This window comes from Anomalospiza imberbis, chromosome 4 (assembly GCF_031753505.1).
Source record: "Anomalospiza imberbis isolate Cuckoo-Finch-1a 21T00152 chromosome 4, ASM3175350v1, whole genome shotgun sequence".
NCBI lineage: Eukaryota > Metazoa > Chordata > Aves > Passeriformes > Viduidae > Anomalospiza > Anomalospiza imberbis.
In genome coordinates this window covers 30,683,991-30,701,560 of record NC_089684.1, presented here as the reverse complement: position 1 = coordinate 30,701,560, position 17,570 = coordinate 30,683,991, and the positions used below count along the sequence as shown (strand labels likewise).

At 38.2% G+C, this 17,570-nt stretch overlaps 1 protein-coding gene across 1 annotated transcript; it reads right to left on the bottom strand.

Annotated features, from left to right (window-relative positions):
- Nucleotides 1-426: 426 nt before the first annotated feature.
- On the bottom strand, nt 427-17,435 carry ABCE1 (ATP binding cassette subfamily E member 1). The gene is made up of 18 exons (XM_068187748.1): nt 17,413-17,435; nt 11,104-11,271; nt 10,700-10,785; nt 10,060-10,157; nt 9,554-9,671; nt 7,572-7,709; nt 7,358-7,427; nt 6,187-6,283; nt 5,151-5,240; nt 4,462-4,583; nt 3,619-3,840; nt 3,138-3,197; nt 2,996-3,054; nt 2,712-2,822; nt 2,480-2,622; nt 2,263-2,385; nt 1,192-1,303; nt 427-950 (listed from the first exon to the last, which is right to left on the bottom strand). The coding sequence occupies exons 2-18, from the start codon at nt 11,204-11,206 to the stop codon at nt 903-905; spliced, it is 1,800 nt and encodes a 599-aa protein (XP_068043849.1). The 5' UTR covers nt 11,207-11,271; nt 17,413-17,435; the 3' UTR covers nt 427-902.
- Between the last annotated feature and the right edge of the window lie 135 nt (nt 17,436-17,570).

Here is a 17,570-nt window from a genome sequence, read left to right as displayed (position 1 = left end):
AATGCCCTTCCTTCCTTTTAAGACCTATAGCTGAAATTTTTTTAGATGTCTTAAATAAGCAGGAACCTTTAAATTTTCCTTCTGGTTCCCTGAAGGACCTTATTGTATAGGGAAGTAAGTTTCTAACAAGGTTTCTTTGAATTTTTTTTGTCATAGTAAGGTTTGTCAAAGCTTTTTACTTTAGGAAAAAGTAATTCCTGCATCTTAGCCTTATACAAACTTTATGGAAGAGTGAGTTGGATAGTTGGAAATGTTTATATTCTTTAGGATTAGTTCACTGATTATTTTCATCTCACTAGGTCTGAGAACATGCACAGGGACAGATGATTAAAAAAAGGTGTAGCTACCTTCAGTGTGAGAAAAGGGTGTGTGTCATTATATAAATATACACACTTCTGAATTAGTAATTGAAGAAATTCTGCAGTGTCACAAGTTGGGTGGGTATTTTATTTTTGAAACCCTCAGCCAGAGAGATTCAACCTTTTTAAAAGAGGAGTCACTCTTGTAGCGTGACAGTAAACTTCCCTCTTATACAGAAAACTGCTTCAAAGATTTATTTTAAAATGAGGAAGTTCAGTCAGTACTTGGTACATGAGTAGGATATATTGAATTGAAAACCTCCCTTAAATTTTGAAAAATCAGGAGACCCATTTGCACAATTTCACGGTGGTCTATTTTGAAATTATTACACTGAAAATAGGGCCGCATCACCAAAATATAGAAAGTGGCAGTTTTACTCAGACTAGGATGTTTACTGCTACTATCTCAGATGTTCAATGCAGCAAGAGATTTTAAGCTCCAAAAGACTGTTCTAAAACCTGATCTGAGCCATCTCATCACAGCTGTTTAGATTTCAATATGCATGTCTAGATGCCAGTTAAAAAGATGCTGGGATTCAATATTTAGTCATCCAGGAAGAAGTAGTTTCCACTCTTCTTTTGTTCCACATCCTTGGGAAGAGAAAAAAGGTCACCATTACTTGAAATAGTCTTGGGCAGACTTGAACACAACTGAAATAGAAGACACTTAGCTAAACTCTTTCTGCTTCTGTTATTACTCTTACTAGTTTCACATGCTGTTTTTCCAGCACAGCAGAACTACCCTATCAATCTTCATTTTGTTCCATATTTTAAAATCTGGCTTCATATCAAACAATCCTGGCTCCTGTACTGAAAGGTGCTCCTCTCTTACCTTGATGGAATTCAGTTTGTTTATTCTTGGTCTGTAATTGTTGGGGTCTCTTCTAAAAGTGATTTCAAGCTGAGATAAAAACTTATTCATTCCAGCCAAAAGAGTCTGTGGACTGTTGAGACAGAAGAATATTTTAGCTATATTTTCAGAAGTTTTATATCATATGATTACAGGCAACTTTGATCTCCATTCTGAGCTCACTCAGGTCTGGAAATGCAAATGTGAGCTGTATTTGACATACCAAGACATGCTACATTTTTAGTCAAACCCTATCTCAGATGCTGCTGAAACATGAGAGTAGTATCTCATTGTGGCTTCCAGCTGTGACCTTTTCTTTTTATTTTGTATCTACATGTGTGTGCTGGCACACTTACTTAGATTCAAGGAAACAAAAACCTGACACTTGCACCATAAGCAAAATCTAACAAAGATAATAACATAACTTTCTCAATGATTGTGATATTTCAATTTCAACATCTGTGTTCTTGGAAGGAATACCACCAAAGCCGGGGTAGCAGGGGATTGCCATGGCAGACTAGTGTGTTTACTTCATCTAGCTTATGCCAAGTACTCACTGTTCTAAAAGCCTGTTTTCTGATAAGGCTGCTCATTAAAAAGTCTCTGTAATCTACATGAAATTATTTACAGGAACAAAAGGAGACATCAAAAGGGACAGCTCTGAAAGAGTAAAACAATGCACACTGCATGCTGGCGTCAAGACTTGCCCTTCACTACTTCTGCGTACAGGTACCATTAGTACACTGCTTTCTTCTAATGCATCTGAAAGTTATTTTCAGAAGGATAGTTTACAATTGGTAGTTTTTTCATTCCTTGATCTCTTCTGATTGTTATTTAGCCATCATGCAGTTGCTTAAGGCTGGGTCTAGTTTTTTAGGGTTTGGTTATGTTCCTCAACCCTACCCCAACTCTGGTTTAGGCAGCCTGTGAGGATCAATCCTATTTTCTGTTCCATGATTTAAAACGAAAGTCTTCAGGACAGTCCTGGATGCAGCTTAAATTTCCACAGGCAGGAGTGACAATCTTACTTAGTAATCCCAACTAATCTCTTACCTGTTTGCCAATGTGTTCTTGGAAGGAATGCCATCAAAAACAATCACACGATCAGCAAGATATGTAGCCATGATAAAATCATGTTCTACCACAAAAGCTGTTTTTTTAGCATGGAGAATGAAACTAAAATGAGGGGAAAGAAGAAAAGAAGAGAGTAATGTGAACTCATTGTAATACTAATGCAATTTTCAGTTCCTTGCCCACCATGTGTACTCACCGTTTAATGACTCTGGCAGCCATCAGACGCTGTTCAGAGTCCAGATATGCTGAGGGCTCATCAATCAGATACACATCTGCTGGTTTACCCAGACAAAGAGCTAACGCCACACGCTGCAACTCACCACCAGACAGCGTCTGAACCTGGTGGTGGGGGGAAAACAAGGCCATGCTTAGTTCAGGTACTGGTTGAGAGTTAAGATAATGAGGATGTTGATTCAAGCAATTAATACCTCCTGGTCAATGATGTTTTCTATCTGAAGAGGTTTCATCACATCAGTTACAAACTGGGGGTGTGTATAGGCATCTCTGATCTTCTCGTGCAGCAGCTGACGGACACTTCCCTAGCAAAAGGAAAATGTTGCCATTCAGTTTTATGCACCACAAGAAAACAAGCAGTAACAGAATAATAAAAAAATCTATCTATAATAAATACAGATAAAAATAGGCATAAAATAATTTCTATTTGTGTGTTTTGTAGCAAACGCGATACTTAATAAATCAGGCTGAAATGTACCGTAGATTTAGGGCTGATTTTCTGTGGTTTGTAGCTGACATTTAGGACTGGTACCTCACCTATAAAAAGACAAAATAGTAATGTAAACAAGAGAATTTCCAGTAACCTTAAAATAGGTTTCAGCTTGGGTGTAACACATTACCTCCTTCATCAGGTGTAAGTCTTCCTGCAAGCATTCGGATAAATGTTGTTTTGCCAGTTCCTAAAATAAAAGTTACACATGAATCACTTTTTACTAATTTAGATCTCTAACAAGTCACTGATACAACAACAACTAAGACTATTTAATAAAGAATACATTTTAAAATTAGACTGCTTTGAGTATTCCTATATTATCTTCCAGCACTTGCTACTACTTGCTTTTTCAAATGGAAGACACATCTTAAAACTGCCACCTAAGGTTTTAAAACAGGGTAGGTAACAAACACGGTGCCACTGTTAACATTCAGTAACGTCACATTCTTCCTAGATGGGGGGCTCATGCTGTGATATTTTCACCAGGAAACAAGCAGCTCAACCTGACTCAAACCCAGTAATTTTGAAGCCTGGCTCCCAAAGTGAAGAAGGGCTTTAGGAGCATATTCAGGGCTGGAGAAGCAGTTTCCAACATAAATTGCACTTACCATTTTCCCCTAACATCACCATAATTTCAGAATCGGTGAATTCTCCAGCTACAATGGATAGTTCAAATTCTCCCATCTTTTTTTTCATTCCTGGATATTTGTACATACACATCTTTTTAACCTCTTCTTCGTTAGCTGTCTCAGCTACTTTAAATACCAGAGATGCATCTCGAAACCTTAGATTTTCTGTTGGAACATAGCCATCTAGGAAAATATTTATGCCTAGGATGGGAGGAAAAAAAATCATTAAAAGAGGTCTGCAACAAAGTAAAACAAGAAGAATTTCAATTCCTGGCTGTAAATTCCATTCAGACAATGAGAATGCTGGATTTTAAATGCTATGTCAAAAGAAGCAACAAGACCTCTTTTAAGATCTGTACATTGCAAATTGAATGAAGAGCAGCCTTACTAAACTACAGAATGGGTGAAGCAGCTCTTCGTGAAAATCCACTTAGTGATGTGTGTGGGGTTAAAAGGAACTCCTGCTGTTGAGCCCACTCTCTCAAAGCCAGTCTCAGTTCTACAACTGGGGTCAATTCAGTTGAACACTACATACCTCTGTACTGTGCAACCTCTCTCCTGCCCTTTCTCTACTACTTATAGGGTCTTTTGTGTAACTCCACTGTTTACAAAACACCTGAAAGTATCAAAATTATGTCTATACCAAGTGAAAATGAAGACTTTTGGGTTGAGTTACAAATTTAATATCATGTAACACAGAAATTCTGCAAAAAATCAAATAGCTTTTTCATTGCTGAACTGTAACAGGAAGAGGGCATGTTTATATAGCAGACAACTGGCACTTTTGGGAATGTTTAAAAAGATAAATATGGCAAGAATTACCTTCTCTTACACTGAAAGGCATGGTAACAACACCATACGCACTTGGCACACCGTACAGGCAGCAGATAAAGTCAGAGAGATAATCTAACACACTTAGATCATGCTCTACAACAATAATGTACCTGAAAAACAAAGCCAGAGAGATGCTTTTTTACCTCAATGTAAAACATTTTTCTTTTTATCTTACTCTAGTTTTACATGAACAAGAGCTATCAATATGATTTTCAGTTAATATGGTTTCTTCACTTTATAATAAAAAAAGAGAGTTCAAATCTCTCACAGGCATTTTTTAAACTGTCAATAAACTCGTGAATGATAAATTTAAAGTCCATCTTCAGTGTGAACTGGCAGCTTGTTTATGTACATTAAGTGGAAGGATGTTGATTGAGTGAAAAATACTTAGCACATTTTAAGAAAATAAAAATCTTTGTGAGAAAGGGATGAAACAGCAATATTCAGGTGAAAAGTTACCACCAATATTTCCCCATCCTTATTACAAAATTTTGAAATGGGACAAGAAACTACAGGAACAAAGAATAGAATATTATTGACTTGGAATATTTGAAACATCTGTTAGTGTACCATACTGAGAAATGAACACTTCTGAGGGGAAGGACTGGATGTTTCTTCCCTCTGTAAGCAGTCATGCATTATTACAGTCTGGCAAAACATCTGAAGCTTGCATTTACCTGTCAGGGTTTATGAGGGACCGAATAGTAATGGCAGCCTTCAAGCGCTGCTTGACATCCAAGTAGCTGGAAGGTTCATCAAACATGAAGCTAATCCCAAAAGAAGAGTGAAGTCTTAGTGAATGCAAGCTTTCTACTTAATCAAGCATAGTATTAACATTTTAACCATTAAGTAAATGGAAATAAAAAATTATCATTATTTATACTGAGAAAAAAAATGAGAATTGCACACTCCTGCCTTCATTCTTTGTAGACTGTCATGTGAAAGTGAGTTAAGTATTACTTTCCCAAAAGTTCTGACGAAGTTATCAAAAGTTACAAGAATCAGCAGTTAGGATTCCCATGCACTCTGAGTTACCTTAAATTTAACATGAACTAAAAAGTGCAAAAATACTTTAGAAGATTGGAAGAAGGACATTTTCCAAAATGAGAAAACTGAACATGGAAACCCACTTGAAATTCACACCAGCCAAATAAAAAACAGCAGCCCAAGCAGAACAAGACCAACTAACCAAAAATTCATGAAAGCAAAAAACCCAAAACTCTGCAACTCTTCTGATTTTGCTTTCTTGGTCCCAAGGAGTCAGGAAACAACAAAGATTAGACAGCAATTTCCTGCTTGCAAGACAGGAGGAGGGACTCAAATTCCAAGAGGTGGGGAAGCAGCTGTACCTTTCTCATTCAGAGAGGCTAAGGGAGGTGTGCTGTCCAACAGGATACATTTACGTGGGAATAGGGACAGGTTATGAGGTTGTGATGCTGAAATCTAACACTGGCTTCTGAAATCAGCTATTTCCACTCAGATAAATAAAAGTATACAGAATCCAGAGATTACACATTAAGTAAATATGGCTTTCAGCTGATGAGTTGGCAAAAGTTGTTTTAAAAATAATTTTTAAACATTATTTAATAATTACTAAATATTTTTCAATATTTCAAACAAAAGTATTATTGTTAAGAATAAGGGTAAATTTGAGGACCATATTCTGAGACAGATTATTAGAAGCAATGTGTAACAGAAGTAAATTAAACATACATATCAGCCTTCTGAATGCAAACAACTGCACAAGCAAATCTCTGAAGTTCTCCTCCTGAAAGGTCCTCAACATTTCTTTCTTTCAGGTGTGTTAAGTCTGCAAATAAGTGATTAATTTTAGGTATGTGATAACCAACAGAACAATCCTTATTTATATTACCTACAGAAACATGTATAAACACAGCAAACATTCTACAGAGAGGAAAAGAAAACAGAAGGAGAATAAGCATTCACTTTTATACAGAATCAGTATCATACTGCTAATACTAAGTCACAGCAAGCTATGGATTCTCTGCAGCATTAGCTGTATGGCTGCTTCCTATCATGCAGAAGAATTACATTTCTATTTCTTTTTCCAACACAATGGTGAAGATTTCTGGCCCTAAAAAGAGACTATGCCAGTTCTGAAAGTGCTTCTTGTCAGACTTGGCTGGAGAGTTCTGATTTTCAGGAAAATCAAGTCCCTCAAACCTTACAGGAGATGAGTGAAGCAGGTATTTTCTATGCTGCTTAATGAACACATTTCAAGAACAGGTTGTGTCACTAATAAATTAAGTGGGACTCAAAGCCCACATTCTTGGTGGCACAATGGCAGCCCTACCTTCACTACCCAGTTCCACTAAAGAGAATTCCATTGTGAATTTAGCAACAACTAAATTTAGTAACAACTAAATACAAAACACTTACAAAACATTACTAGGGCTGGACTATGCAGACGTTCTTATTAATTGTATTATTCTCAGAAGTCAGTGTTACTCCCACTAAAATTAGATATATACAAGCTTTTGGGAGGAGAGTGGTATATTAGGATAATATTTTTTACATTCAGCGTAAAAAGGAGGATGCTCAGATTTTGCCACATTTGTGAGCAAGCAAGAGCAGCAGATGCTAAATGGAATTTTTCCAGCTTTAAAAAAAAACACTTTCTACTAGGAAACAGAAACTGGATTACATTCTGTTAACTAGAATGTATCAACTAGTTTGCCACCAGAAAGTATTACCTGTGTTATTTATATTACAGCATGCCCTGGATTTACACTAAAGCACCTTTACTTTTTCTCTCTTTGAGTTGGTATAATTTACATGTTCTATCACATTATGGCAACTTGATTGTTTTAGTAAATATGAACTTCTCAAATGCTTTAAAATTTGACTGTACAGAATTACTTACCAAGCTGCTGACATACAACAGTTTGTGTCTTAGTTTCATCCTTCCTATCCAGAATTGATCCCACTGTTCCCTGCATGATAAATCATAAAAAACCCCAACCAACATTAAAAATTTCAGACAGTTCTGAATTATGCTGCTAAATAAAACCTTTAAACACATGAGATATACTACAGAAGAAGCTCCCAGCTTTCTGTTAACTCATGAAATGTCTGACCTTTGCAGCTTTAGGGATCTGGTCCACGTACTGAGGTTTAATGATAGCTTTAAGGTCATCTTCCAGGATCTTGGTGAAATAATTCTGTAGTTCAGATCCTCGGAAGTAAGTCAAAATTTCTTGCCAGTCAGGTGGATCCTGTGACAAAATTAAAGCCTGGGTTTACTTATACCATTTAAAAACATAATAAGGAACCCTAATTTCATTCCAATCAATAATGCAAATAGAATATGCTTTTAAGATAGCAAACCAAAAAATCTGCAAAAGCACTCTAAACACAAAGTTTAGAGACCTTCTTTTTCCAGGTTTCACTACCCTTCAAAAAAAATTAAATGTGCACAGTTAAGAAGCTACTGAACTGAAACAACTTCATGGGGAAAATGACAGCATGGATTAGTATAACCACACTTACTAGCTATCTGATACAGCTAATCCAAAGGAAAAGGACTGGAATGATAAAAGCACAAGCTAGCACAGAAGATGCAACAAATCTGGTAACTTTCTCTGCTTCTAGCAAACACTTCCAAGGAAACAGAAGGAAAAAAAAAAACAAAGGAAAAATGACAAATTGAAAATAAAAGGAACCCTTCAGAGCAATCACCCAGGAAAAAGTCCCCCCTTGCACACTGTACTACTCTGAGGGGTGCTGAGTTAATTACTTTGATGATAAACAGTATGGAATCAGACTGACACAGTCATATTTCCAAACCAAGCAAATACACAGAGGAAATGCTTCATCAGTTTTAGAGCAGAAGCAACATGGAAGATTCAATTCATACCACGTGTTTCTGTGGTCATACTGATATGGCTCCTTCACAGCAAAGTCTGATTTTGGAAGCATGGTAATTCAATTAAGTACACATTCAGAAAGTCAAAACTTTTGCTATTTCTGCAATACTACCACCTGAAACAAGAAGTCCACAAAATAATATAAACCAAACTTGAAAGAGAATGCAAAATGTAGCTGGGAAATGACTATTTCTTTGCAGCTCTAGGTAGCAGCCATGAAATGAACAGTTTATTAAAACATTACCCTTTCAGGTAAAGAAACTGCTGAAGAAAGTGTCAACACACTTGTTCTTACAAGTGCTTCTTGAAGGACAAAAGCGTGCATCAGAATTCAATTGTTCCTGTGCAGTCTGAACGTTAAGAAAGCAACATCTGAAATACTGCTAAGAGGAGTCCTATTAGTTATTATTTATGCCATTTCTCTAATGTATTCACTTTTTGGAGTAGTGCTAGGTAAAGAAGCCCTTGTAAAATCTTTTGCTCGCTGGCTGCAGTTTGACTTGGAGTAAACACATAGGAAAATGGATTATGAATTCCCATGAATACCAGCAGATCACAAGCTGTTTTAAGTCTGGTTCTCAGAAAGTCTTATTTCTAAGTAACTAGCAACATGAAGAAACTAAGGATTTTTCAGAGCTCAGTATTCAAGTGTACAGTGGAAAACACCTTCAACCACAACTTACAGTAACAACATACTTTATGAGAAATCTTCCTCAAAAGAATCAAAGATAAAAATGCCTAAGAGATCCCAAGGTTACATGGTAAATGCTCATAGACACTTGAACTGTTCAGATAAAAACAAAGGTAATTTAGAAGAAACTCCAATACTTGGGCTATGGAAATCCCTGATGGGAATAGGTAAATTATGCAGGGAGAAAAACTTGACATTTTTTGAAGACCTACCCAAGCCCTTAAGAGTGACTTCAAGAAACCTACCTCTGATTCTTATCTTTCGTGAGTTACAATTACAATTAGTACCCTTATCTTTCTTGAGATATATACACAACTTGCAAGAAAGCCTTTGTTAGCAATACCTTCTGCTATTGGTCCTGTGTGGAGTAGGCCACCGGCTGTCAATAGACAAAGTGCCAACATCCCCACAAATCTATCACATTCACAGATACAAATGTTCAGTCCAAAAATATAAATACAGCTATCTAAAATGCTAGCTCTATTTTATTGCTGATACATACATCATATTTCCCAAGATTTGGCTTTTGTTTTCCTGCTAAAATTTTCAAGGCAGTTGATTTTCCAATACCATTGGTTCCAACCAATCCCAGTACTTCACCTGGACGAGGGATAGGCAACCTGTACAAAACATTGATAAGTTTGTGTTATATTTATGCCATCACACACCAACATTTAGTGGTCAAGTAAATGTTGCAACCCATTTTCAGACCTTCTGATTATTACAGCCTTTGTTTACCCAAATATCTAACCCAAATCATATAAAATTCCTTAAAAATACAAGAGCATAAGAAATATTTAAGGGCAGTCTGTTTTTAAATAGGGGCTCTGTAAAATAATTCCTAACATGAATTTATTTCATTATAATACTTTTTAATAAGAAAAATGTAATTAACATTCTTAAAGGAAGCTACTGGGGTAAGAACCAAGAACACTTTGATGTGCACTATGTTTACCCCATCAAAAACTTGGATTTTTTTGTCTCTTTAATATTTGAAAAATAAAATACCTGTGAAGTTTAAAGGCATTGGCACAGTATCGATGTGTTGTTTCTTTCTCCAGGTTGCTAGGTAAGTTAACAATTGACAAGGCTCCAAAAGGACATTTCTGGAATTGAAATAAACTATAGATTATTGGTGCACACAATTTATTAACAAAAGCCTATGTTTTGTACTGCATCCAACTGTGCATTTACATTTTTAAACAGACGTCTACCAAATTTCCTTTACATGGTCAACCTGCCAAGGAAGTTCTATACCACATTTTTCAGATTTATAGTCTGCAATTTAGACTGTCAGTCTACAATACAAATAAGGCATATATTCTCCACCTTTCACAAAAAACATATTCCTGCTGCTAATTGTCTACAGAAACAAACAAACAAAAAAAACACCAAAAACAACAACAAAAAAAAAAAACAACAAAAAAACAAAGCCAAGCAAAAACAAAGCCAGAAGCAAAACCCACACCTTGCAACCCAAACAGTTCAGTCAAATGACAAAGTTCTTCACTTTCTATAAACAGTAAGTTAACTTGGTTTGATTAGTCCAGGAAAGAAAACTGCTTTTGGAAATTACAGCATTCATTACTAAATAAAATAGCAAAATAAGGAAAATTTAGCACTTTAAATAAAGCAGTTTAATTTTTACCTTGATGCAAATACCACAACCAATACAAAGTGTTTCTGAAATCCATGCTATTTTGCTCTGTGATGTGACTTCTATGCAAAGTTTTCCTGGTGAAAAAAATTAAGATAAGATCAGTAAAGTTTCCAGTGAATCAGAATTCTTGCCTATTAAATTCCACAAAGGAACATGTAACTGATGAACATTCACTGAAGCTTCAGATTATCCAAAGGTGACACTTTTTATAAAAAGTGTCATTATTACTAAGAACTGTTCAAGCTTTTAGTGATATTTTTAAAGGCTTTATGAAAAAAAATTCTTGAATGATACACAAAAATCTATCAGTTATAAAAAGCTCATTCCTTCGAGCAGAATTGATTTGAAAGGTCTCCAATTGCTTCAATACTTTGTTACATTGTATCTCTTACCCATTCGAACCACAGGACAACTCTTCTTGCATTCCTGACGACATTTCTTTGGCTTACATTTGTCATGGTTGACTATAGCAATTCTTGTTAATTTGTCTGCCATAATGCACAATTTAGGGTTAAACACATACACCAATTATAAGGAGGAGTAGTGGGAGTCTTCCAGACCTTAAAAGAAAAAAAAAAAAAAAAAAAAAAACACACCACACTGTAAGACATATCTATCCTAAGTTATTTTTAGTGGAGCACAGAGATGAAAAATGCAAACTTTTTTTTTTCCTCCTTTAAGCAATGTGATAAACAGCAAAGTCAAAGATACAAATAACATGGGTACTGATGTGTAGATAACTGCACAAATTTTTAACATCATCCTTCCATCCCATTACTACTTTTCCAGTGTAAAAATAAAATCATGATTTATATTAAAATGGATTTGTTTCCAAAAAAGCATGCTGTAGTAAGAACATAAGAATCCGTACAGCTACAAATTTTAGTTTTACAAGTTGCCTTGTATAAAGCACCTTTGTTCACATTGACAAATTGTGACTACAACTATTACTCCAAGGATATGATTAGAATATACATTTACAAACTATACACCAATATTCTGTATTAAAGGATTAAAACAGTGTAAAATGTAAACCAGTTTTCAAAGTGAAAATGTGCAATTGCATATAAAAAGTAAACCAGGCAATGTGAGCAGACATTCATGATGATGCTTGATTTTTCAATCTTGAGTTTCATTAGTATCTGAGAAACTACAGTTACATTCTACATTTCCTAATATGGTATCAATGTCTATAATAGATTTCAACAAAAACAAGTAAAATTCTTTATAAAGAACATAGAAAGGCTCTGCAAAGGGATCTGGCCAAGCCAGATCCATGGAGATCATGAGGATCTACTAGTAAGGCCAAGTGCTAGGTCCTGCCCTTGGTTCATACCCACTCGAGGCAGTGCCACAGGCTGGGGACAAGTGTAAGGAAAATTGCCTGGTGGAAAAGGACCTGGGGGTGGCTGGTGACAGTGACTGAACATGAGCCAGCTGTGCCCAGGTGGCCAAGAAGGCCAATGGCATCTTGGCCTGGATCCGCAACAGTCTGACCAGCAAGACCAGAGCAGGGACTGTCCCACTGAACTTGGCGGGGCCACACCTCGAGTGCTGCATCCTGTTCTGGGCCCCTCACTAAAGAAAGTCACTGAGGGGCTGGAGTGAGCCCAGAAAAGGGCACTGGAGCTGGGGAAGGGTCTGGAGCACCAGTCTGAGGAACAGCTGAGGGAGCTGTGGATGTTTAGTCCAGAAAGGGAGGCTCAAGAGAGCCCTTCTCACTCTCTACAACTGTCTGAAAGGAGGGTATAGCAAGGTGGGGGATAGGGCTCTACTTCAAAATAACACAACACAGGACAAGAGGAAACAGCCTCAGATTTCACCAGGGGAGATTTAGATTGGATGTCAGGAAAACTATCTTCACTGAAAGGTGGACAAGCATTGCAACAGGCAGCTAAGGGAAGTGGTTGAGTCACCATCCCTGGAGGTATTTAAAAGACAAGTAGATGTGGCCCTCAGGGACACAGGTAAGGGGCCAGCACTGGGTTAATGGTTGGACTCAATAATCTTGGAGGTCTTTTCCAACCTAAAAAACTCTATAATTTTGTGGATTACAAGATGACTAAATATTCCTGAAATCACAAATAAATGCATGCAAAGGAGTGAAATTATGACTTGCATTCCTCTCTATAAGCCACTCTTTCCCTGCTTAGCTCTTTGTAATGTACATTGACAAGTCCTGAATTGTAATGGGACTTTGTACAGCTACAGCAAATGCAGAGAAGACAAGAGAATTTTAAATTTAAGTCTTGATAGATAAAAAAAGATGGAACGTGTTTTAAAGTACATTTATATTTCCTTTACTATATTCACTCATAATACTGAAAATAACAACAAAGATGACTGAATTATGAGTCTCTTGGAAGATTTTAAGATAGTGCAGATGACAAACCTTTTTTTTTTTTTGTAAAAATAAATGCCATAATGTACAAAGCATTTCCATCTCACTACATAAAGGGATGGTAGTCCTACAGATGATGCATGTTCAAAATAATTTCAGTGCAGTATTAGTAGTTCAATGATATGACTGGGAAGGAGTCTGGAAATACTTCAGGTTTCCACACAGTGCAAAGGTGCAGCTGCATCCAAAGGATTCCAACACTTCTAATTAAGGGAAATCTTTTCTGGATGTCCAGCTCACATTTGCTTCACCAAACCAAAGAATCCTGCAGTGGTTTACAGACTATATTTACTACATATGGCTATTGGATGAAGAAAGGTTGTGACTTGCAGCCTCTTGAAGGAAGTAAGAATAAAATGGGTGTACGGCACATTTACCATGTTAAACTCTACCCTTCTATAAACTTCAGTTGGAAGGAATCCTCCAGATACTACTGCAATATCTGGAAGATGGACAGCAAAGGCCAGAAAAGCAGATGTTACTGTATCCTTAAATACATTACTACCATAGGTACAAATTTTTAAGTGGTTCCTTTAAAAACTGGTAGTCTTATTCCTTTATTCAGTTTCCAAAGTATTTTAAACTAATATCAAAAGATATTCTTCATAATCTATAAATGAATGTAACTATTAGTCACACTGCCAACCATATTCTGGCAGTTTCTACTTATATTTCTTTTTTTTCCTTTACCATTTTAAATTTCCTAAGCCAGAAAGTCTAATTAACACAGCTATTATTTTCAAATAAATGACTGAATATAAGAAAAAAAAATAAAAGTGATTCAACAGTTCTGTATTGTCAGAACACACTGACAAAGTAGGGCTGAACATTGAAATTGCATATATAGACCAGGCCAAGAGGCATGGAATAATGAGTCTGCAGTTCTCACTTTAATACATCAGAAAACAACACACTGAAAGCCTTATTTTTGAAGACTATAAAGGTGCTTTAGAGTCAGGGTAATTTTCTTGGGGAGTGATACTGGATGTTGTCCTTACTTCAAATAAAGACACATTCTTTGGGAAGACATCCCAGTGCCTTTCACTAAAATCCTGCAGTTTACAGTGCAAAGAGTATTTGGGAGCGAATCATTCCCTCTCTGTTTCCCCAAGGGAAGTGCTAAGTGGCCCTTTCTCCAAGGCCTGAGCAAACAGAGCACTGTGGATCTTCCACCTGAGCTGTAGGCAGCAGTGAATCAGTTCTGTGGGTTGCCCCACAACCAAACCTTCTGTAGCTCAGCAGGCTGCCCTCCCCAGCCCCTCAAACCCTGCTCGAAGCTCCTGCTGAGCAGTGCCGAGAGCAGCCTGGGCATCTCCCCTCGGCCACCCAGCCTTCCAGTCGGGGTTTAGCCTGAAGCTCCACAGCAGGAGAGTGGGACAGGGCTGCTCTCAAACACCAAGGCAAATATGGCCTGAAACAAGCAATTCTTGCCAAGTTCCTCAGCAAGCTTTCTACAGTCTTGGCGGGATTATCAGACTGAAGTTTACACTCACTGCTGAATCAGACTGTGGTTGAAAAGCAATTAAACAGCCCAAGTTTAGGTATTTTTCTAATTCTAGCTTACTTGGGAAAATGCCCTTCTAAGTTAGAATGTAATTTACAGTTAATTCTAACTTACACAAAAATGCCCAATCTGTGGTGAATAGTTTTGAAGGGGTCAGTGAATTAAGTATGTACACTAAGCATTTATTAGAGTACGTGGTGGGGGGAACAGAAGCAATGAAGCAGCATGAACACACACACTCCCCCCACTCTGCTCCCATCTACATGACAGAAGTGTCCCTTTATCCAAAACTCTCTAGTGGTCTTAACCATTTTCAGAAAAAAAAAAAAAAAAAGAAAAAAAAAAAAAAAAGTGACTCCTGGAACTTCTGCAATATTTCTAGGACTGTGCTGATATCTACAATGACAACTGTCCACAAAATAAAGTAATAATATCTACTTACTATTCAGAAACAAATAAACTGTCCAAAACCAGACAGAACTCAAGTTACATATTTCCATCCAGTTAGCTGAGTGGCATTTAAATTAACATATGGAATAGGATGGTCTGGTTCCAAGGAAAGGATGTAGAACTCTCAGGACACTGAACACAGACTGGCAATGTTACAGTACAGCACACCAGAAACTGAGCAGTGCAGTCAGCACTTTAGGGGCAGGAGAAACTGGTACTCAGAAGCATTTGACTTCATGACTGTGCTTCTCCTTTCCATATCAAGAAGAACAGAACAAAAAACATAGTATGAAAATATTAATTTTCTACTAACTACTAGGGTAAAAAGCTGCTTTGAATTATTGAATGATGATGGTATGGCAGCAGATCTTCCCAGAATGGACTTGACAACACAGGTGAAGGAGGAGACAAAGACTAAAAACTGCTGGCTAGAGAAAAAAGAAAATATTCTAAAAACCCGGTCAGTATCATTTATTAAAGCCAAAAGCTGCCCATTATGTTCAATTTAATATAAAAATTTAATTGTAATTTAATATAAAAAATGAAACATGTTTAAAAATAAGACACAAAACATGTTATCACAAGCATTCTAAGTCACCATTCTTAGGACGTCTGACACAGCTGCTGCACACCCTGACACACACAGATTACAAAAAAAAAAGTTGCCCACATGCAGACCTTGCTATCTGTCACAAAAGGCAACAGCAATGTACAATCTGTAGAACATGTGCAATGTGCTTGCATTAATAATACTTATTTCTTTCACAGGCATTAGAGGTAAATTATAATTTACTAAGTCAAGGCAATTATGACTGAGAAAAATGTGTAATTGCACTGAATTATTCAGGCTTAAGCAAAGAAAAATTCAAACATTAAAAGTAAACGAAGACTGAAACAGAACCAGAGACCACTCAATGAAAGATCTGAAGGCAAGGTCTGGGCTCAGAATTGTGCCATGCTTTAGTTACTTTGCACAAAACCAGTGAACATTTTATAAAATTATGCTGCATCAGACCTCAGAGAGAAATGCTGTGGAAAGAGGTGAGGATGAACAGCATTTCCAGCTGCCATTGAAAACAAGTTCAAGAATTGCCTCTCAATTCCATTGCTAATGGACTACTTACAGTCACACCATAACAAGAACAAGAAAGTCAAGAACTAGAATACCCAAAGAAAATTGAAATGAAAGGTAAAACAGATTTTCAAACTCCATGTGGGAGATCACTACATCTCTAAGTATCAAAGCAGAAACAACAGTAAATGATACAAGACCTAGTCTATGCTTAAGGTTTTCACATTTGTTTTAGAAACTGAGGCAATGTAAAAAAAGAAGTTTAGACATGCCCCAGATTTCCCTACTGTATTAAATCATAATATTACTCATAAGACACGACATGAATAAGAAAATATGTTAACATGAAAGCATATGGTCAAGTATACTGACGCTGCACAATGAGTGGGTGTGTTTAGCTTGTGCTGAGCAGTATTAATTATCACTCAATTTTTAACATTCCCCCTTAACATGAAGTGAAATGCATGAGGACGAACCCATAAATTAGGAATCTAATGAAACTAATGGAAGTATTTCATGACCACTGGTTTAGGACTGCAGTTTATGGAAGGAACCACAGCAGGGAAACTTAAATTAGGACGTGAAAACTGTCACAGGAACTTGCAGGTGAAGTATAAAGCGCATTCCAGGCAGGAAACCATGGTCCTTTAGAAAAGCGCTGCCGACTTCTTCTTTTATTTTAACACAGACCTCGTAGAAAACGGACTAACCTCCTATCTTATCGCACCTGCAAGAAGGCTTGATCTCCTCACCGCCCCACAAGCACCCACGTGAGTATCAGCTTCCCCCAAAAGAAGGCAAAATACGGCCTTTTCCCCCCCACCCCGAGGAGGAAGTTCACCGTTTTCATAGGAGCAAAATGCCGGCGTTCCCTTTCCCAGAGCCAGGCAACCGCCGCCAGGCGAGGATCCCGCGCTGCATCCACAGGGAAGCCATACCCGCTCCCGGGAGCAGCAGCAGGGACGGCGCTCTCTGACCCCGGCTGGCACAAAACCCGAGGCGTCGGGGATGACGTACCTCGTGTGCAGGCAGTGCCGGCTCGGGCTGTGCCCACGCCGGCAGGAGCCCCGATCCCCGAGAGCCTCCGGCCCTGAGGCCCAGTTGGGGCGCGGTCGAGCCGACCCTTCTCCCATGGTGGTACGGGCGAGGCCGCCGCCCAGGCCGAACCCAGCGGCGGCGGCCGGGCCGGCAGCACATCATGAGGAGCGGGGCCCCTTCCCCACCGCCTCCATTCGCGTGCAGGAAAGTGGGAATTCCCCGCCGGCGTTACTTACCGGGAGCTGTGAGGGGGGAGGATGCGGCGAGGCCGGGGACAGGAAGGGTGGGAGCGCGCGCGGCGCCCTCGCGCCGCGGCGTGAGAACGGCGTCCGCTGATCCCGCGCGCAGGCCCGCGCGGGCAACGTGCTCGCGCCGCCGCCGCCACCCGGCCAAG

Excerpts from the sequence above, each read along its gene's own strand:
- ABCE1 (XM_068187748.1), bottom strand. The coding sequence starts at position 11,206 with ATGGCAGACAAATTAACAAGAATTGCTATAGTCAACCATGACAAATGT. Across the intron at positions 7,428-7,571 it reads AGATCCCTAAAGCTGCAAAG|GGAACAGTGGGATCAATTCT; the intron begins GTCAGACATTTC and ends TTTATCATGCAG. Across the intron at positions 2,823-2,995 it reads AAATCAGCCCTAAATCTACG|GGAAGTGTCCGTCAGCTGCT; the intron begins GTACATTTCAGC and ends TCCTTTTGCTAG.